Source organism: Apodemus sylvaticus, chromosome 10 (assembly GCF_947179515.1).
Source record: "Apodemus sylvaticus chromosome 10, mApoSyl1.1, whole genome shotgun sequence".
NCBI lineage: Eukaryota > Metazoa > Chordata > Mammalia > Rodentia > Muridae > Apodemus > Apodemus sylvaticus.
Genome location: NC_067481.1, coordinates 51,295,119 through 51,316,618, shown reverse-complemented (window position 1 = coordinate 51,316,618; position 21,500 = coordinate 51,295,119). Strand labels below are relative to the sequence as shown.

General features: G+C 51.8%; 1 protein-coding gene across 2 annotated transcripts in view; it reads left to right on the top strand.

The window, feature by feature from the left end:
* Itgae (integrin subunit alpha E) overlaps positions 1-21,500 on the top strand; it is a 63,475-nt gene that overhangs the window by 22,535 nt on the left and 19,440 nt on the right. For both annotated transcript variants that reach the window (XM_052194041.1, XM_052194040.1), the window contains exons 3-19: positions 6,421-6,518; positions 7,174-7,241; positions 7,570-7,687; positions 7,906-8,049; positions 8,861-8,976; positions 9,452-9,603; positions 10,584-10,737; positions 11,245-11,395; positions 11,829-11,896; positions 13,084-13,222; positions 13,833-13,975; positions 14,289-14,429; positions 14,960-15,184; positions 15,998-16,128; positions 17,774-17,904; positions 18,785-18,948; positions 20,417-20,545. In XM_052194041.1, coding sequence (XP_052050001.1) covers positions 6,479-6,518; positions 7,174-7,241; positions 7,570-7,687; positions 7,906-8,049; positions 8,861-8,976; positions 9,452-9,603; positions 10,584-10,737; positions 11,245-11,395; positions 11,829-11,896; positions 13,084-13,222; positions 13,833-13,975; positions 14,289-14,429; positions 14,960-15,184; positions 15,998-16,128; positions 17,774-17,904; positions 18,785-18,948; positions 20,417-20,545 — 2,214 coding nt within the window. In that variant the 5' untranslated portion in view covers positions 6,421-6,478. The remainder of the gene's footprint in view (positions 1-6,420; positions 6,519-7,173; positions 7,242-7,569; positions 7,688-7,905; positions 8,050-8,860; positions 8,977-9,451; positions 9,604-10,583; positions 10,738-11,244; positions 11,396-11,828; positions 11,897-13,083; positions 13,223-13,832; positions 13,976-14,288; positions 14,430-14,959; positions 15,185-15,997; positions 16,129-17,773; positions 17,905-18,784; positions 18,949-20,416; positions 20,546-21,500) is intronic.

Genomic DNA, 21,500 nt, shown 5'->3' with positions numbered 1-21,500 from the left:
GTGAACCAGGCCATGTTGGGCTACATAGTGAGACCCCGGCCCTCATGTCCCCTCAACCAGGAGAGATATGTGGCTCTTGTCCTTGAGGAGCAGCTGGGCTCATGAAGGACTCAGACAAGCCTAGCAATGACAATGTTAACAACTGTGGTGGGGGCCTCTGGTGTTCACAGGATCAAGAGCAAGGGCCACTTCTAGTGTCTGTGCCAGGATTTGGGGCGAGTGTGTGTGTGTGTGTGTGTGTAATCAAAGATAGCATGAGAAGGGCTGAAAAAAAGAAGTCCAGGCAGAGAGAAGAGGTTAGCGGTTAGCTAAAAGTCTGGAGGCTTCCCGAGCAAGGGAGATGGCTGAGAAAATGCCCAGTACCTGACACTGAGCGCTGTGGAGGATCACGGGAGAAGTGGGCTACACCTCATTACTATTACATGGCGCTCCAGAAGAGCTAGAAGGGTTTGAAGCAAGAACAGTGAGAATGTGGTCAAAGATTGTGGCTGCCGGAAGATAATCAAAAGTTGATGTATGGGTCAGGCAAGGTGGCATATGCCTTTAATCCCAGCACTTGGGAGGTAGAGGAAGGCAGATCTCTGTCAGTTCAAAGCCAGCCTCGTCTACATAACATAGCAAGTTCTAGGCCAGCTAGAATTACATAGTGAGATTCCATCTCAAACAAAACAAAACAAAACAAAACAAAACAAAAACATTGACCTTTATTGCATTTTGTTTTGGTAATTTTGTATTGACATAACCATATATGAAAGTTCACGCATCATCTAGGTATGGTTCAATGTATGTTCATAAAACATGCCATCCATATAAGCAACATGTGGATCAAAAACACCAGGGCAGCCACACCTTTAGAGGCAGGGCATCTCTGTGAGTTTCAGGCCAACCTGGTCTACATAGTCAGTTCCAGGATAGTCAGGGATATACAGGGTGACCACGTCTCAAAAAACCAAAACAACAACAAAACAAACAAATGCACAAGGAAAGTCTCCTGGGAGCCTTGTGCTCTGCACCAGACACCTCCCACTGACAGTCACCCCCCTCCCACCTCAACTTTGTGTTTCTGTCAGTTTTGCGTGAGTTTTTAAAATATTTATTTATTTATGCTATGTATATGAATACACTGAAGCTGTCTTCAGACACATCAGAAGAGGGCATCAGATCCCATTACAGATGATTGTGCACCACCATGTGGTTGCTGGGAATTGAACTCAGGACCTCTGAAAGAGTGGTCAGTGCTCTTAACCGCTGAGCCATCTCTCCAACCCCTCTGCCTGGTCTTTAACTTTATATAAAAGAGACAACAGAATTCTTGGTCAAGCAACCCTCAAACAGCATTAGGTCCTCTAGCCCTGTTAGTGGTGCTGTCTGAGGCTGGAGTTTTGCATGGTGTCAACTGCACTGCTGCTGAGTGTGTGGTCAACCCCGCCCTCCCCCCCCCCCACCCCAGCACTACTCCACAGCCAGGGGGACTTATTTGACCAGGTTTATAAAAGGAGGCTGAGTTTGCATTTTGTTTTCCAAGTTGTTTGCACTACATAAAAGGATTTCAGTCGAGTTATCTGTGGCCATGTCCTGCCTCCTCATCTTCTACCACTACCCAGTGGGTCCCTTATCAGCCCTGGGCTCACAGTCTTACTGTCCTCTCCCTTAGGGGCCCAAGGGCCAAAGTAGATGGAGAGAGAGAACTTGTGTGTAAAGCTCTCAATGAATAGGGTGCTGGGAGTTGTCAAGAGATGGGGAACCTTGTGGGGCTCCTAGATGCCTTCCTGGATACCTGCTAAGGCGGAGGGGCCTGGACTGTGGGCAGGAGGATGTGGTGGAGGCAATTCTGGGTTTCTGGGCCTGCTGCAGGGGGCAGGAAATGCACCAATTGATTGGCCCAGCTCACCATAGAGAAGAACAGGCTGAGAGCCGCTCTCATCCCCAGGGAGAGGGTGCTATGCCCCTCATAATTCCTGTACTTTATGAATTATGGAGGATTGAGTAAGATTGCCAGCTGGGAGAAGGCAGGAGTGGATGAGATGTCCTGATGATGCAGCCAGTCCAGAGCAGAACCCGGAACCTGGGAGTGGCACAGATGGCAGCCTCTGTTATAGCTGGTCCTTTGTCATAGCTAGTCAGTCTGTCATATCTAGTCAGTCTGTCATAGCTGGTCAGTCTGTCATATCCACTCAGTCTGTCATAGCTGGTCAGTCTGTCATATCCAGTCAGTCTGTCATAGCTGGTCAGTCTGTCATAGCCAGTCAGTCTGTCATATCTGGTCAGTCTGTCATAGCCAGTCAGTCTGTCATAGCTGGTCAGTCTGTCATAGCTGGTCAGTCAGTCATAGCTGGTCCTCTGTCATAGCTGGTCAGTCTGTCATAGCTGGTCCTCTGTCATAGCTGGTCAGCCTGTCATAGCCGGTCAGTCTGTCATAGGTGGTCCTTCTCTCATACCCGGTCAATCTGTCATAGCTGGTCCTTTGTCATAGCTGGTCAGTCTGTCATAGTCCGTCCTCTGTCATGACTGGTCAGTCTGTCATAGCTTGTCAGTCTGTCATAGACAGTCACAGCTGGTCAGTCAGTCATAATTGCTCAGTCAGTCGTAGCTGGTCAGTCTGTCATAGCTGGCCAGTCTGTCATAGCTGGTCAGTCAGTCATAGCCTGTCAGTCTGTAATAGCTGGTCCTTCTCTCATATGTGGTCAGTCTGTCATTGATGGTCCTCTGTCATAGCTGGTCAGTCTGTCATAGCTGGTGCTCTGTCATAGCTGGTCAGTCTGTCATAGCCAGTCAGTCTGTCATAGCCGGTCCTCTGTCATAGCTAGTCCTCTGTCATAGCTGTTCCTTTGTCATAGCTGGTCAGTCTGTCATAGCCGGTCAGTCTGTCATAGGTGGTCCTTCTCTCATACCTGGTCAATCTGTCATAGCTGGTCCTCTGTCATAGCTGGACCTCTGTCATAGCTGGACCTCTGTCATAGCTGGTCAGTCTGTCATAACTGGTCAGTCTGTCATAGCTGGTCCTCTGTTATAACTGGTCAGTCTGTCATAACTGGTCAGTCTGTCATAGACAGTCATAGCTGGTCAGTCAGTCATAACTAGTCAGTCAGTTGTAGCTGGTCAGTTTGTCATAGCTGGTCAGTCTGTCATAGCTGGTCCTTTGTCATAGCTGGTAAGTCTTCCATAGCCAGTCAGTCGGTCATAGCTGGTCCTCTGTCATAGCTGGTCAGTCTGTCATAGCTGGTCCTCTGTCATAACTGGTCAGTCTGTCATAACTGGTCAGTCTGTCATAGACAGTCATAGCTGGCCAGTCAGTCATAACTAGTCAGTCAGTCGTAGCTGGTCAGTTTGTCATAGCTGATCAGTCTGTCATAGCTGGTCCTTTGTCATAGCTGGTCAGTCTGCCATAGCCAGTCAGTCGGTCATAGCTGGTCCTCTGTCATAGCTGGTCAGTCTGTCATAGCTGGTCCTCTGTCATAACTGGTCAGTCTGTCATAACTGGTCAGTCTGTCATAGACAGTCATAGCTGGCCAGTCAGTCATAACTAGTCAGTCAGTCGTAGCTGGTCAGTTTGTCATAGCTGATCAGTCTGTCATAGCTGGTCCTCTGTCATAGCTGGTCAGTCTGTCATAGCTGGTCCTTTCTGTCATAGCTGGTCCTCTGTCATAGCTGATCAGTCTGTCATAGCCAGTCAGTCTGTCATATCTGATGCTCTCTCATAGCTGGTCAGTCAGTCATAGCTGGTCAGTCTGTCATAGCTGGTCCTTTGTCATAGCTGGTCCTCTGTCATAGCTGGTCAGTTTGTCATAGCTGGTCCTCTGTCATAGCTGGTCAGTCTGTCATAGCTGGTCCTCTGTCATAGCTGGTCAGCCTGTCATAGCTGGTCCTTTCTGTCATAGTTGGTCCTCTGTCATAGCTGATCAGTCAGTCATAGCCAGTCAGTCTGTCATAGCTGGTCAGTTTGTCATAGCTGGTCCTTTCTGTCATAGCTGGTCCTCTGTCATAGCTGGTCAGTCTGTCATAGCTGGTCCTCTGTCATAGTTGGTCAGTCTGTCATAGCTGGTCCTCTGTCATAGTTGGTCAGTCTGTCATAGCTGGTCCTCTGTCATAGCTGATCAGTTTGTCATAGCCAGTCAGTCTGTCATAGCTGGCCAGTTTGTCATAGCTGGTCCTCTGTCATAGCTGGTCCTCTGTCATAACTGGTCAGTCTGTCATAGCTGGTTCTGTCATAGCTGGTCAGTCTGTCATAGCTGGTCAGTCTGTTTTTAGCTGGTTTGTTAGTCACTCAGTCAGCAAACCTGGAGGCTGCCCGTCATAAAAGGGTCGGGAGCAACCCCGATCGGGCCTTAGCCACAGAGTTGCACATACGGACGACCATCTTGGTTACCTGCCGTGTGCAATCTGCATAGCTGCATGTGGTGGCCTCTTGAGAGCTCATAGCCAAGGTAAGGCATAACAAAGGTCAGGCATGGGACTGGGAATCCAGTAGTTAGGGCTACTAGAGGATTTGAGGGGGTCAGGTTGTGCCTTCCTTTGGGAAGATTCCTGTAGAGCTGGTGCCTGGGAAGGCTGCTTTGCAGGAGAAGGGAGTAAAAGACACCACAGGAAGAAACAGGGTGGGCAAAGGGTTGTTCTAGGTGCTCTGGGAAGGAACATGGCTGTGATCACATCTATCATTGGGAGTAGGAGAGAAGGTACTGGGCCAGGGCCAAGGGCCTGGGGAGAGAGGCAGACTTACTGAACAGTGACCTAATTTGGGGACTCAGGCACACCGGGGTCATCTATCTCTCTGTCCAACACCCCAGATCAACCCCTCAGCTGTTGCCTGTATGGCCATGCAAGTCACTCAACAAGTGTTTACTGAGCCCTTCCACTGTGCTAGGACGTGTTCTAGGCCTCAGAAATTGCATGTTAGACAAGGTAAACAAGACTGTTGGGGAACTTGCTTGGTGGAGGAGACGGGTGATAAGTAGGTAAATAAGGAATCAAGCTACTGACTGGTGGTGACAAGTTCTGAGAGGGAAGCGTCAGAGCAGGGAAACTGGCGTCTGAGGTGGGGCCACTTGGAGAAAGCAGTAGGAGTGGGTGGCAGTCACTCTGTACAGGGATGAGGATGAGCCAGTGTTAGGGAGTAGAAGGCCAGGATTCCAGGCAGGAAGGACAGCTGGCCAGAGGGCCTGAGGAGAGAAAGGACCAGGACCTAAAGTTGTTAAAGGCCACAGCATACATCTGCAGGTCTTTCTCTGAGTGAGCAGGGCAGGTTGGAGAGGTAGAGATGGGTTCAGATCCTGTCTGGCCTAAGGGCTGTGATGATGGGTTTAAGAAAGACAACGAGGAGTTAGGTGTGGGTCAGGGGCAGAGCACTTGCCTGGCCTTGGGCGTAATTGTCAGCACCACCAGAAAGAAAAAAGAAAGAGAGATGCCTGGTCTTTCTTCTAAGTTGTGTGGGGTGGCACACCCCTTTAATCCCAGCACTTAGGAGGCAGAGGCAGGAAAATAGCTGATTTTGAGGCCAGCCTGGTCTCCAGAGCGAGTTCCAGGACAGCCAGGGCTACACAGAAAAATCCTATCTTGACCAAACAAACAGAAGTGTCTCATGGTAAGAGCTGAGGAAGTAGAGACAGGGCCCCGTGACTGTCCCACCTCCTGTCAGGGTCCTGTGGCTGTCCCCCCTCCTGTGCTGTCTTCTAGCTCCCCACAACCACATCATGACCTTTCAAAAGCACAGATGAGTCATGTCTCATGTTCTTCCCCGTGACCAAACCCTCCACAGCCTCCTGTCACCGAGGCCTTGGACTCGCCTCACTATTACCAAGACAATCTTCAGATCTTTTCCCTACCACTTTGCTTGCAAGTCCAGCCACAGGTGCTCAGTCTCCCTGAGCCTCAGGTCAGCCAAGCCCCAGGCCCCCTGGAACAGTGTGATAGCTTAACCTGACAGTGTGATAGTTAGACTGTTTAAGCTGACTCTGTCCTCTGCCATCTTCTTGGACTTGAGATGGGAGACAAGAACTTCACAGCAGGATTGACGTCTCCTCAGCTTCTTCGTGTCTTCATCAGCTCTCCAAACCTCTAGTTTCTAGTCAGGAAATACTAAGGACAGATGAGCAAAATGTTCCAGTCGGCTTTGCCCTTTGGCAGTATGGCTGGCGACTTCCTGGTTCCCCCATTCCATCCCACAGGACAGGAGTCTTTTCTAACCACCAGAAGTGCTCCAAACCGTCAGGCAGGCAGACAAGGTTACATTGAACTATTTCCCTGCCTGGAGAAGTAGAGGCTGGCTAAGTGCCTTCCCTGTAATGGCCTGGGCTAGAAAGCCGTCTGTCACACCCAGGTCTGGGCCTGTTCTTCAGGCAGGAATAGGAAAACTGGGCCTGGACAGGCAGGGAGGTGAAAGGAGTCGTCAGCCATCTTATCCTCGCTGTGTCCTCACCTGCTTAGCCTCTTGGTAGCGAGACACAGCTCCAACAGGAGAACAGCGGCCCTGCATCGATGCGCTATGTCCGTCATTCCAGAAGGAATTGCTTGCCAGCCAGTGGGTAAGCCAACCTTCCCCCCCCCCCCCAGCATGCTCCCCAGACACCGCCTAGGAATCTCACATAATCTCAGCTCAAACTATCCCAGTCCCAGTCCTGCCTGACCCAGCCCAACCACTTCTGGCCCCATAGTGAGCCTTGAAGCCCAGCGCCCAGGCGCATGCCACCCACTACAGCCCAGCCTGCCTCTCCTGAGACAGTCCTAATGACATATCTAGGCTCACGTTTTTATGTCTCTGTGTGTTCACGTGTAGGTGGGCATGCGTGGAGGCTCAAGGCTGACCCTGGGAGTCTTTTTGGATCTCTGTCTAGATATACATCCGAGTGCACGTCCAGCAGCCAGCCCCATGGCCTTAACTCAGAGCTCACAGACACCTCCAGCCTGCTGCCCCGCCCCAATCCCCCCCACACACAGCAGGAGCCCCTGAGATGTCCCAGGTGGCAGTCATTGCTGAATCCCCATCCCTGGTCATCAAGGCCGGGCAGTGGGGCCTTTGTTGAGATGATAAAGGGAGTTGGGACAGGGACCGCATCCTGGCACACCCAAGCTACTCAGGCCCATGGAACCTGCTGACGTCAGCATCCCTATAGCCCTGACCTTGGCTTGATGGTGGGCTCCCAGAATCCCCTTCACCCTCCCCTGCCTTAACTGTTTCAGAGCACATCCGTATGCCAAAGGGCAGGTACCAGGGAGTGACACTGGTCGGGAACCACAACGGTGTTTTGGTGAGTACGTAGGCAGGAGGACAAAGAGCCCTGTGAGGGTGGTGCTGGCCCCTGCGGGTGACGATGGTGTTGCCCGTCCGATTGCTATGCTGCCGACTGTCTGTGGTCTGACTGTCTATAGTGATGCCAAGTCTGACCCAGCATGGCCCACTGACTGCATTTCTGAGTCTAGCACCTGACGCCTGACCCTGAGGAGTGAGGCAGCTGTCCCTCTGTCCTCTGACTGGTTGAGCCCCTGTGTTCTGGAATAGGGGTGACAGTGGCTGTGACTAGGAAGTGTGGGCTGACCCTGTCTGCCTGCCTGCTCCGTCCCTTCTCCTCTCTCCAGGTGTGCATCCAGGTACAGGCCCGGAAGCCCCACAGCCTCAACTCAGAGCTCACGGGTGCCTGCAGCCTACTGACCCCCAGCTTGGACCTCCAGGCCCAAGCCTACTTCTCTGACCTTGGTAAGGATCGGAGATTCTCTGGCCTTGGAGCAGAGAAAAAAGGGCATCCAAGGAGAAACACCAGCTCACAGCAGAAGCCAACGGACACTTGTCCTAAAATGGCACAAGCAAGCTCAGGGTCCTTGTCAGGGAATAGTTAATGATCCCTGTCCTGGGTACAGGCCGCTGCTCATGGAGGCTTCTTGTAACTCTGTGTCTTCTCTGTGTGTTTCTTAAAGAAGGATTCCTGGATCCAGGCGCACATGTGGACTCTGGTGACTATTACAGACGCAAAGGAGGCAGCACAGGGGAGGATAAGAAATTATCCAGGAGACGCCGGACGGTGGAGGAGAAAGACGAGGAGGAAGAGGAGGAGGAAGCTGGTGAGAAGAGGCAGATTAGGGCCTCTACAATGAACCCCCAAGCTAGTGGCCTCTAAAAAGCAAGGTGTGTTCAGATCTAGAAGATGGGGAACAATGGCCAGGTCCTATAGGTATGACAAGCCCCAGCCAGCCCTGTCTCCTCAATTTTTTTAAAAAAAATTTATTTGTGTGTTTGTTTGCTCTCTCTCTCTCTCTCTCTCTCTCTGTGTGTGTGTGTGTGTGTGTGTGTGTGTGTGTGTGACAGCACACCTGTGGGGGTTAGAGGTCAACTTGCAGGAGGCAGTTTTATCCCTCTACTGTGTGAGTTTCAGGGAATCAAACTCAGAATCAAGGAATCAAAATCAGACTTGGCAGCAAGCTCCTTTACCAGCTGAGCCCTCTCATTGGCCTTGCTTAGAGATGGGGAAACTGAGGCCACCAAAATAGGAGTGATTCCCATAGTAGTCAGAACCAGGTTCTAGATCTCTCTTTACCTTTAAGGTAAGAATGGTGGTGATACGCACCATTGAATCCTGCACTCAGGAGGCAGAGGCAGGTGGATCTCTGTGAGCCGGAGGCTAGCCTGGTCTACAGAGCTAGCTCTAGGACAGCCAGGGATACAGGGTCTCCTGGTACAGGGTGGGAAGAGGAGAACTCCTTTCTCAGGAACTTTACTGGCTTCTTCCCTGAACTCACCACAGGCAGGGAGTCTGAGTATTTTGTGTATGTGTGCGTGGGGTGGGGTGGGGTGGGGTGGGGGTGCCTTACAGGGCGGAACACGCTGCCCTTCTTCCTGCCTGGAATCTCACAGCCACGCCTTCGCCCTGACCAGGCACTGAGATCGCTATTGTTCTGGACGGCTCCGGAAGCATTGAACCTTCAGACTTCCAGAAGGCCAAAAATTTCATCTCTAACATGATGAGGAACTTCTATGAGAAGTGTTTTGAGGTGGGCGTACTTGAGGGCTGGGCTCTCGTCACTTCCGCACACATCTGTGTCTCAGAACCAGTGTTTGCTCGTGGCTCTTCAGGTGTCCCAGCTGAGCTCAGCTGGGTGACTCGTGTCAGTTTTGCCTGGAACTTCCATGTTGCTCTAGGCATCTGCTTGCCTGTCTAGGGATGGATGGCCTGGGATGGCCCTACTCATTTGTGGAGTCATGAATGCTTCAGTGTTAATGTCCCACTGGCCAAAGAAAGTGACATGCTGAACCTAAAGTCAACATAGAGCGGTCTTCATGGGGATGCAGATTCAGGGAGACCTTACTCTGCCCCCGCCTGTCCTGACTGACTGGAGACTTCCCTTCACATTAGTGTCTCCTTGTGTTCAGGGACCTCAGAGTAGACAAGTGCTTTCTTCCTGTGCTTCTGGGGCAGGGTGTCTATTTTACAGTCTAACACCCCCTCCACCTCCCTCCGCTCTCCAGTGCAGCTTTGCCCTGGTGCAGTACGGGGGCGTGATCCAGACTGAGTTCGATCTTCAAGAGAGCCGGGACATTAACGCCTCGCTTGCCAAAGTTCAGAGCATCGTTCAAGTGAAGAGTGTCACGAAGACTGCCTCAGCCATGCAGCATGTCCTGTGAGTCCCATGCCTCTGAGAGGCTCTGTGGCACAGTGTCTGGAAGGATGGCCTGGTGGAACTGCGGGGGGAGGAGGCTAGGGTGCTGAGAAGGGCTGTGGGGATGCCCTATCTTTCTGTAGTTCCCTCAAGGGCGTCTTGCTCTTAGATACCTAGGTGTGCCCAGGGGAAGACTGCTGGGATCAGATCCTCCCTGTTCTTGTATGATCTTGGACAAATTACTTAACCTTCTGTGCTTCACGTCATCACTTCCAACGCAAAGATAACACAAATTGTTGCTTCTTAGGATTTTGTGAGGATTAAATAGTTAAACTATTTACTATATTTATAATAGTGCTCGGTGCATAAGGCCCATTGAAACTAGACAAGGTGACACATATCTGTAATGCCAGCACTCAGGAGGCTGGAAAGTTGTGCCTCAAACCCCAAAAGTGAATTTGAGGACAGAGTGATTTGCATAGCCAGTTCCAGGACAGTCAGGGCTACACAGAGAGACCCTCCCTCAAACCAAAACCAAAACCAAAACAAAACAAAACACCAGACAAAACAAACAAAACCCCACAAAACATAACAAAAAACCCAATTTATTTTTACTGAAGTAAAATAAAAAAGATTAAATATTGCCTGTTCTTTTAACCTAAAATTCCATACTGGGTGCACATGGGGCAGAGACAGTGCACTTACAGTGGGGAGCAGAAGAGTGAGTGCATCTGTGTGGCTTATGTTTGCTATGTCATGCAAAACCACCCTCTTCTAGGCCTTCGTTCAGGGAGAAATTACTCTGCTCTGCCTGTGCCTGACTGACTGGAGACTTCCCTTCGCATTAGCAGCTCCTTGTTTGAGGGACCTCAGAGTAGACAAGTGCTTTCTTCCTGTGTTTCTGGGCCAGGGGCTCCTTAATTTTAGCTGATCAATGAATAAAAACTCACCCAGAGCCCAGACAGCCCTTTGGACAATCGTCTCCTTTCTCTTCTGTTAAGAGACAATATCTTCATTCCAAGCCGTGGCTCCAGAAAGACAGCACTGAAGGTCATGGTGGTGCTGACTGATGGTGACATATTTCAGGACCCTCTCAACCTTACGACTGTCATCGAGTCCTCAAAGATGCAGGGGGTTGCGCGCTTTGCCATTGGGGTAAGTTAAGCGCTGAGAGCCAGGGGGCAAACCTGACTCTGTATAGACTGGGTGAGGGGCCAGCCCAGTGGAGACTTCTGGAAGCAGTGTGTCCAAACCCTCCCTTCACAGTTACCCCTCTTCTCCTGGCCACCTGCTCATGCCCCCCTCCTTGCTGGGTCCTACAGAAGGCTCACCCTGAGATGGGCAGAGCTCACTGGCTCAACAGGATGGGGAGAGCCTATACGAAGGTTCCTCCCAGAGGGAGGCTACTGAGCCGAGTCCTGGTAGCTAATATGAACATCTGACCTAATACACGAGGGAGGGTTATCAGGCTCGGAAGGCAGAGAGGGGATGCTGAGGAGATCCAGGTGTGTCGGGAACACGCCGCCAAAAGTGGAGCTTTATTGGGAGTGAAGGACAATGAGAAGGAAGGAAGGAAGGAAGGAAGGAAGAAAGGAAGGAAGGAAGGAAGGAAGGAGGAAGCGGGTGGTGATGGATCGCTCACTGACTGGGGTCTACGTACAGGTGGGCAGCGCGTTCGAGAACAATAAGGCTTACAGAGAACTGAAGCTGATTGCTTCAGAGCCCAAAGAGGCCCACACTTTCAAGGTGACTGACTACTCGGCTCTGGACGGGCTGCTGAGCAAGCTTCAGCAGAGCATCATCCACATGGAAGGTGAGGGCGCCCCGGGACCTCGTGAGGACGCCCCCGTGTCCAGCAGGACACCCTCCTCAGACCAGTTCCCCCTGACTCCGACCACCTCCCCGAGGCACAGCTGTTAATCTCTAAAATGGCAATGGCACCCCAGTCCTCCCCCAACCCCGAATTATGAAACTCTGCTGAGCCAGTGGTAGAAAAGCAAGTAAGTCCAGAACAGAGTCCCAACAGGAACTTACCGACGGGGAGACAGAGGCCCAGGAAGACAATGTGAACCGCCCAGGCCCAGCCAGCCAGTACTTACTGAAGCACAACCCAGATCTCTGTTCTCAGCTCAGTTCCACCAAATAGCCATCCCTCTGGGGGCTTGGCCCAGCTGGCCCCGCCTAGACATCCCTTACCCTGCCAATTGGCACAGCATGTTTCATCAGATTTCTTGACTTCCTTCCAGGCACAGTTGGAGACGCCCTTCAATATCAACTGGCACAGACTGGCTTCAGTGCCCAGATCCTGGACAAGGTTTGTGGCCTACTCAGCACCCACAGGTTCCCCAAGATGTGCCACCAGGGAATGAGGCTCTCCTGGTTCATAATTCCCCTGTGGGAGTGTCTGGAGGAGTCAGTTTAGAAACAAGAGAAACCATCCACTAGTTCCCCTATCTGGACCACCGAGACAGACAAGAGAACAGTGGTTTATTATAGGAAGTCACTTTGTGTGCTTAAAGGATTGGGACATTCTCTTAGCTGTAAGAACTGAGATTCGGCCTTGGTAGCCAGCCCACTGATGTACATCAGGAAAACAGGTAGTTTGATAAAGCTGAAGTCTTGTCCGGTGTGTGGGAGAAAAGGAAGCAGAGGAGGAAGAAGGAGGGGGACAAAAGATGGAGCACTCACTCACTCACGGGGGTCTCTGTGCAGGTGAGAGCTGAAGTCGGTTACCCTAGTGCCAAATGCACACACACACACACACATACACACACACACACACACACATACATACATATACACAAACACACACACATATGTACACACACATACACACACACAAACACACACATACACACACATACATACACACACAACACACGCATACACACATGCACACACACAAACACACACATACACATACATACACACATACATACACACATACACACACACATCGCACACATGCACACGCACACACACATACATACACACATACATACATACACACAAACACAAACACATGCACAACATGCACACACACACGCGCACACACACACACATGCACATACATACATACATATACACAAACACACAACACATGCACACACACATGCACATACACATACACACACAAACACACATACATACATACACACAAGCATACACACATGCACATGCATGCACATGCACACACACACACACACACACACACCAATAGGCGCATGCTGCAGGATACAGTTCCTTCACACAGCACAGGGACAAAGGGGAAGGCTGGGAGCAACACTTACTCCATCATAGGCTCAAAAATGCTCAGTATCTGGGTCCCTGGGTGTCTTCTGGAGCTTGGGTCACTCCCTGGTCTCATGAGAAGGAGCAGAAAACCCAGTATTTGCCAACCCGTCTTCCTGTCCGCTGAAGACCCTCTTTGTCCAGGAAGTTTTGCTTCTCCGGCCCCCAGGTCCCCTACGGCTCATTTGGTGCCCTCTGGGTCCTCTGCAGGGGCAGGTGTTGCTTGGCACTGTGGGGGCCTTTAACTGGTCTGGGGGCGCACTGCTCTACAACACCCAGAATAGTCGGGGCCGCTTCCTAAACCAGACAACCAAGGAGGACTCCGGGGCTGCACAGTACAGCTACCTCGGTAAGGGCAGGGGCTGGTGGATGCAGGTGGGGCCCGGAGGTGGTAAAGAGAAAAGGCTCCAGGAAAGCAGGAGGGTGGGGCGAAGGCGGGGCCTGGATGGGGAGAGAGGAGCCTGGAGAGCAATGGATATGTGAGGGAGGGCCCGAAGGCCAGGAAGGAGCAAGAGCAAACCTGTCATCTGGGGCGGGGGCTAGAAGACAGGCTTGGAAGCCAAGCCAGGGGCCATGCAGGCTGAGACGCGGAGGTTGCCTGCTGGTGTGCGTATTAGGACTCTCAGTGGAGACAAGTTATGACAGTCTCACGGCTCATAACCATCAGGCTATCAGACCCTTGAGAATTACGGATTGAGACAGGGTGGCCTTGGGCTCTGAATAGGAGGAATCAGGACAGCTCCGTTAATAACAGTAGTGGGCACCCCTCCCCATCCTTCATCCCAGCCTTCACACGCAGAGCTCATGAGCTGAAGGGGTGCAGTGTACCGTGCATGTACGGGGACACACATGTCACTGTCAGTTCAGGACCGGCTTCAGTGGGAACACATGACTGGGAAGATGGAGTTGAAAGGAAAGTTGGGGAGCAACTGTTGGCACTCACACCGCTCTGGCCACAGGTTATTCGGTGGCGGTGCTACGCAAGGCCCATGGCGTCTCCTATGTGGCAGGGGCTCCAAGGCACCAGCTCCGTGGGGCTGTGTTCGAGCTCCAGAAGGAGGACAGAGAGGATACCTTTGTGCGGCGGATAGGAGGAGAGCAGGTACCCCCTGGAGAAGCCACCGTTCCACCAGTAGGGGTCCTGAGGTCCTGGGGAGAGGGATGGGCCCACCCTGGGTGAGGCTCAGGCCGGGGTGTGATTCCATGGTTCTCATGTCTGCTGGGGGCTCCCTCTGTGGAGACCCAGCTATCTACCCCTAATCCCTTGTGACCCCAGAGGTCAGACTGGAACAACCCCAGCTTGGTGCTCCAGGAAGAGCATAAGCAACGGCTCTAGCTGTGAGGGTGGTGGGAGGGGGTCCCCCCAACCCCCACTCCCCCGTGCTCAGGAGTGCTGAGTTCTTTCTGGGCTGTAGATGGGGTCCTACTTCGGCTCTGCGCTGTGCCCTGTGGATATTAACATGGATGGGACCACAGACTTTCTGCTGGTGGCTGCTCCATTTTACCACATCCGTGGAGAAGAAGGCAGAGTCTATGTGTACCACGTGCACGAGCAGGTGAGAGCGTTCAGCTTCATGAGGCTGCTTAGGGAGCGGAGGTCGGCGGAGCCCGGGCCTGATGTCTGCTTGGTAAGAGTGGACAGTGCTCATGGGTAGTCAGCGTGAATGGCTGTCCTCCGTTTCTTACCTGAGTGATTGCTGGTGGTAGCGTCTGCCAGTTCCCCGGTAGATGGAACGCTTGCTCTGGTCTCACAGGCGGCTCTCACAGTCACATCACAGATGAGGGGGATGGGATTTAGTGAGCTAGTGATGCTGAGCCTTGCCCAGGCTTCCCCAGCGAGGGCGTGGAGGCGCTGCAGCTGGACCCTGAGCCTCTCTATTGCTAATAGAGCAATATGTGTGACTAGAGGCTCCAGGTCCCGGCCCTCAAGACACCGACTTTACGACAGGCCTGTTCCCTTGTTTATTCTCAGCCTTAGACTCCTGCTGGAGAGTGGGGCCCACAGAGGGAGCATGCCCTCCGGGTGGTCCCGACACAGTTGCCCGCACAGCTTTCTCGGGCACTGAGCTGCTGGTTCACTTTGCAGGATGCTTCCTTCTCCTTGGCACACACACTGAGTGGGCACCCCGGGCTCACCAATGGCCGCTTTGGCTTTGCCATGGCCGCTGTGGGGGATATCAATCAAGACAAATTCACAGATGTGGCCATCGGGGCCCCTCTGGAGGGTTTTGGGGCAGGCGATGGGGCCAGCTACGGCAGCGTGTACATCTTCAACGGACACTCGAATGGCCTGCATGCCAGTCCTTCCCAGGTAACTACGCAAGGGCTTTCCTGTTTCTTCTCTGGGGTTCAAACCTCCCACAGGTGGCCTCAGTCCTAAGTGCTGGGCCAGCCTCTGGTGCTGGAGAGTGCCAGCGAAGGCAGGAAGTCCCCAGGGGTCGGCTGGCCATCAACTCACTTCAGGTTCCTCCTCTCTGCCTCTGCCTCCTGTCTCCTCCCCGCTGTGCTCTGGCTCCTCCCCTTCCTCCTCCTTCAGCACCTCCCACAGGTGGTCCCGAGGCCCACCTATTCTTCTACATCTCAGTCCACAAGCATCTTCCAGAAAACTGATGCTCCTTTTTGCATTAACTCCCCTCTTCTCCACACAAGATGTCTGGGATAGTCCCCCAGCACCTTGGTAACCAATGCAGAGCCACATTGTAATGATTTTAGCTCTGTACACACACACACACACACACACACACACACACACACACACACACACACACGGCATCAGCTTAGGCCTCCTCTCCTCGGCCCCAGCTCCCGCCTCCAGTCCATCTTCTCCCTGTGCCTCCAGGGATGCTTCTAAAATGCGATCCTAAGGAGGTTACTTCTTCCAAGGAGCCTTTCCTGACACCCCACCCCGGCCCACATCAACCCTCTCCATACTCACGTCCCCTACCTTCTTCACTGTGTCCCCAGAGCCTCCTGCTCTTCCTCTCAGCCTCCCCCAAAGCCCCATAAAGTCTCACCTGCCCTTCAGGGATCCACCCAGATGGCACTTGCTCAGAGTGAGTCAGGGTAAGGAGGTGGGTGGTGCCCCGAAGGGAATAGAGGTGAAGCTCCTCCTTCTCCCCCACAGCAGATCAGAGCCTCCTCTGTGGCCTCGGGGCTCCACTACTTCGGCATGTCTGTGTCCGGTGGTGTAGATTTCGATGGTGACGGCCTTGCGGACATCACTGTTGGCTCTCGGGATGTGGCGGTGGTGCTCCGGTAGGGGCCTTCCTTGCCCTTTTCTTCAAGCCCGAGTCTCACCCCTTGTTCTACACTCAGTGGGCCCTGCAGATTCCAGGCATGGAGGGAGGGAAGAAGGGTGGAGCCGGGGCACAGGTTCTAGGGTCTGCCTGGGTGGGCTTGCTCCTTAGCTCTCAGCAGGATGACTTTGGGTGGGCTATCAAAGTCTAAGTCCCGACTTCCTTGTCCACAGTGCCTGGCTCACAGGGGCGGGAGGATCACATGAGAAAGGACACAAGGAAGGTAGCTCAGTTCTGGTGGGGGACGGGGCGCAGCATGCTGTGAACTTCAGAGCCCCTGGGGTAGTTTTCAGTCCAGTGGCTAGAGTTCCTGCTGTGTCTGGATGTCATCAGTGTCTCCAGTGAACAGGCCTCCAAATGGAGCCCCAATCCCCCAGCCTGCCCCTGCCCCAGGCTCCAGTTTCAGCAAATGGGCTATCTCACCCACCTGGAGAGTGGAGATTAAACTCTGGGGCTGGGCCTGGTGGCATTCGCCTGTAATTTCAGCTACTTAGGAGGCTGAGGCAGGTAGATCGCCAAGGTCCTCTGAGCTACAGAGGGCAAAAGCTCTCTGTGGGCTTCTTCATCCTCCATTATCCTGCCTGCAGCTTGTTATTTTATTTTATTTTATTTTATTTTATTTTATTTTATTTTATTTTATTTTATTTTATTTTATTGGTTTTTCGAGACAGGGTTTCTCTGTGTAGCCCTGGCTGTCCTGGAACTCACTCTGTAGACTAGGCTGGCCTCAAACTCAGAAATTCGCCTGCCTCTTCCTCCCAAGTGCTGGGATTAAGGGTGTGCGCCACCACTGCCCAGCCCTACAGCTTTTTTGTTGCCTTGCACTCTAAAACACCGGCCAGCCACCACAGGGGGCTGTCATCTCTTGCCAGGATCAGACTGTGTTCTCTTGATGTGATCCCTCTAACCCTACTGCTTAAGACCTCTCCGTGGGTCCCACCTCAGTTCAACCCCGAGCCCAGTTCCTCGGCCCCACCTCCAGCGCTATCCAGAGCTCTTGTCATCTTTCCTTTGCACTCAAATGTTCTGTCTCTCTGACCTTTGTGTTTCTCAAGAAAGCAAGCGTCATCCTGCCACAGGCTCTTTGTGCCATCTCTGTTTTCTTCTGCCTGGAATGCTTCCTCCCCTCAGACCCTCACAAAGCTGGTTTTTCCTCGTTAATGGCTCTCACTTTCAGGGCTCCCTTATCAGGGAGAGCATTCTGACCACCTGATCTAAGTAGCCTCCATTTTTCTATCACCTTATCCAATCATAGCATCACCAGGACCTCAAATGTCTCTGCTCCTGTTTACTGATGGCCTGTGGGTGAGATAGCACCATTTACTGAAACAGGAGCCTGGGGCGGGGGTAGACTGGGGCTTGGAAGGTGGGGAGAATTGGTGCTCCATTTGGAGGCCTGTTCACATGGAGATGCTGGTGAGCAGACATGAGGAAGTTTCCTCAGAGCAGGGTACACAGGGCCTCTAACCACAAGCCTGAAAATTGCTTCCCTCTTTCCCTCCCATTAATATATCCTGTGGACTTAGCGCACCCCTGCATGTTGGAGATGTTGAATGTGGCAGAATCTGTGCGAGTCTCATGGGCCTCTTTGCTGTCTTCTTTAGCTCACGACCTGTGGTTGACCTGACCGTATCTATGACCTTTACCCCCGATGCGCTGCCCATGGTCTTCACTGACAAGATGGATGTAGAACTGTGTTTTGAAGTTGTCTCTTCAGGTGTAGCTTCTGAGCTAGGTAATGGCTGCCTGGTGTGGCACCCTGGTGTTGTAGTCATTCCTGAGATGTGTATACACACATAGACACACACACACACGCACACACACACACACACACACACAAAACCCCATAAAATCTGGCTTGAATTGGCTTGTTTCACTGGTGGAGAAATAACTTATCAGTGATAAAAAAACTGTGTCCAAAAGCAGCTTGGGGAGAAAAGGGTTTCTTTCAGTTTACAGTTTGTAGTCTATATCATCTAGAAAATGTAGGGCAGTAACTCAAGGCAGGAACCTGGAGGTGGGGACAGAAGTCGAAGCCATGGAGGAACTGTTTACTGGCTTGCTCAGCCTGCGTTCTTATAGCACCCAGGGCCACCAGCCCAGGGATAGCACCACCCACACTAGGCTGGACCCTCCCACACTAATCATCAATCAAGAAAATGAACAGCCAGCTTGCCCACAAGCCAATCCAGTGGGGGACATTTTCTCAACTAGATTCTGTCTTCCAAAGAACTCTAGCTGTGACAAGTTGACACGAAACTAGTCAGCACATCAGCCTCTTTCCCTAAGGAAGGTTGGACTCAACCTTCTGGGTGTGGGTTCAGAACACTGAGAGACCCTGACAAGGTCTATCAGAAAAATGGGGGGGAAACCATCTTCACAATGATGATGACTAGCCAGACATGCTCGCACTCGGCAGCCAGAGACAGGCGGTTCTCTGAATTCAAGGCAAGGTTGGTCTACATTCCAAGTTCTAGCTATATGGTGAGACCCCAAAAAGAACCTAGAGTCTGGTCTCATGGGGACTATGCTCAGCGGTGGCTCACAGAGCCTCAGCAGGCAGGGCCTCTCTTGCCCTTCCCAGCCTCGTCAGAAGGTCTTGTCTTCAACCCCAGGCCTTAGGGAGATGTCACTCAACTTTACGGTGGATGTGGATGTGACCAAGCAGAGGCAGAGGCTTCAGTGTGCAGACTCGAGCAGTTGTCAGAGCTGCCTCAGGAAGTGGAGCGGAGGGTCCTCTTTGTGTGAACACTTCTGGCTCGTCTCCACAGAGGAGGAGGTAAGCGCAGAATTTAGACAACATCCCAGAGAACGTGTCTGCAGAGCAGGAGCCTTCCCACACAGACAAATGAGGCCACTGAGGCAACCATAACTTATCAAGAACCATAGAGTGGCACCGGAAATAGAATCCTACCAGAAAGCGAACTAAAGAAGCTTGGGCTGTGGGTGTGTCTCTGTGATATAGTGCAGGTCTGTACGCCCTGCGTGTGTGAGGCGCTATGTTTAGTCCCTTGGGAAGGAAGGAGCAAAGGAAGGAGAGAGAAAGAGCAGGACAGAGGGAAGGCATGGACACTATCACTGAACCTCCTAGATGCCGGATGAAGCAGGGAATGGTTTATGTTGTCTAATCTTACCTGATACTAACAGTAGCCTGAAGTGCTTTGAGGGGAGCCACATTTGAAAATTAGAAATGAAAAGGCAGAACCAGAAAGACAGGGTTATTTTTTTAAAGGTTATTTAAAAAGAGAACTCTTGCTGAAGATACTGAGAGATATGGTTTTTAAAAAGTGGCCTTGTCAGAACTCAGGGTCTAATGGGTCTTAGAACTTTGGACCATATGAACCTTTTATTTCAGAAAACAGACTCATGGGTTCTGCTTTGAATGGACTTTTAATTGTTACTTGGCTTAGGAAAGTTTCTAGAACACCCATGGCCCTCTAAAAATAAAAGCATAGAGCTAGGGTTAGGAGTTCCTGTTGCTTTTCTAGAGGACCTGAAATGGGTTCCTAGCATCACGCTGGGGTGGGAGGAGGCTTGTGAGTCCAGCTCCAGGGGACCCAATGCCTCTGACCCAGCTAGCACCAGCACTCCTGCACACATACCCCTCACCACACACATATAAACAATTAAAATAATAAAATAAATCTTTAACATTTTAAAGCCTGACTGTATTTTACCAGGCAAGCAGGTTGACTTGCTCTCATGTTCAACACTTATTTATTTAAGTATTTATGCATTCCACAATGTTCATGTGACGGTCAGGAAACAACCTGTGGGGTATCTGTTCTCTCCTACCCTGTGGGTTCTGGGGTTTGATCTCAGGTCGTCAGATGTGGGAGCAACACCCTTACATACCGAGCCAATTCAGAAGCACTTAGTGCTCTCATTCTGACAAGAAGACCTGTTCCAACAGAGAGCAGCAAATGGCCTCCTCCACCGGCCCGCCCACCTCCCATTTTCAGTTTTTCCTCAGTCTCCCTCCCTGCTGGCCGGAGGTCTTTGTTAACTCACACGTGGCTATGACTCTCTTCATGGCTCTTGTTTGCCCATCACATAAAGTCTAAGCTCGAATCCCTTTGTGACTGGGGTGAGCACCATCAAGTGCCCGGAGACCCAACGGTGAGCAGACTGGGGAAACGTTTCTAAAGCTCTTGGCGGCTTGCTTGAGGGACAGCTCCCCTCTGCCCGGATCCTTTGGATCTCCTCTTCACACCCACCTCTGACCTCTCCATCCTCCTCACCTACAGCTTTGTGAGGAGGACTGCTTCTCCAACATCACCATCAAGGTCAGCTACGAGTTCCAGACGTCTCGGGGAAGGAGGGACCACCCCAATCCCATCCTGGACCACTACAAGGAACCCTCTGCCATCTTCCAGGTGACTGCCCACAGGAAGGGCCCAACCGTCTTGGGGGACATCCCACATGAAACCCCTGCTCCTCTAACTTCAAAGATGGCTAGAGTTGTTGGGGAGGGTCTCCAGACTGTCAGTAGGGAAGTGGAGCCCCCAAGATGGCTGCTGTTCATTGCTCACTGGTGGGTAGCAAGTTTCTAGCTGTTGCCCTGTGCTTATGTGTTCCCTGCATGCTTAGTGATGCACATGGATGACCGTGTCCTGGGGCTGGGACTTTGCATGGTATCTTAGGATGTTGTGGTGGGTCACCTGTGGGCGCTAGACTGGAGCCAACCCCTGAGCGGCCCCAAGCTGCAGAGAGGAAGCCTCAGACACTTACTTGTTCAGAGCCTTCGTGCTGAGCTGCCCGGCCCACCAAGCCTGCATCGACTTCTACCCCGGAGCCCATCAGGGCAGCTGGGACAGGCAGTAGTATCACAGAAACTTTTCATGACCAAGGAAAGATGAAAGAGCTAAATTTTCTAATCCTGTCACACCAAAGGTGATTCATCCTTAGCCAGGTTGTACCTCCCAGGGTACTTTGCCAATCTCTACCTACAGAGTAGAGAAAAATCACCAGGGAGATAGGAGTCATAAGAATATTAGAAAGTGGTAGTTGGGGTGGCCCTCTCTAATCCCAGCATCCAGGGAGCACAGAATGAAGGCAGACCTTTGTAAGTTCAAAACTAGTCAAGTACACCTAGCAAGTTCCAGGCCACCCAGGACTGCAGAGTGAGACCTTGTCTAAAACATAATTCTCACTTGAAGGTAAGTACAGATGTGATACCTCTTTACCCCAACTCTCAGTATATACTTCCTAAAATCAAGGCCGTTCTCTGCCTCAGCACAATGGACAAAATCAGATCAGCGCTGATGGAATACTGCTATACACTGTACATGTTTATTCACACTTTACCTGATATTCTCGTACCTTGCTTTT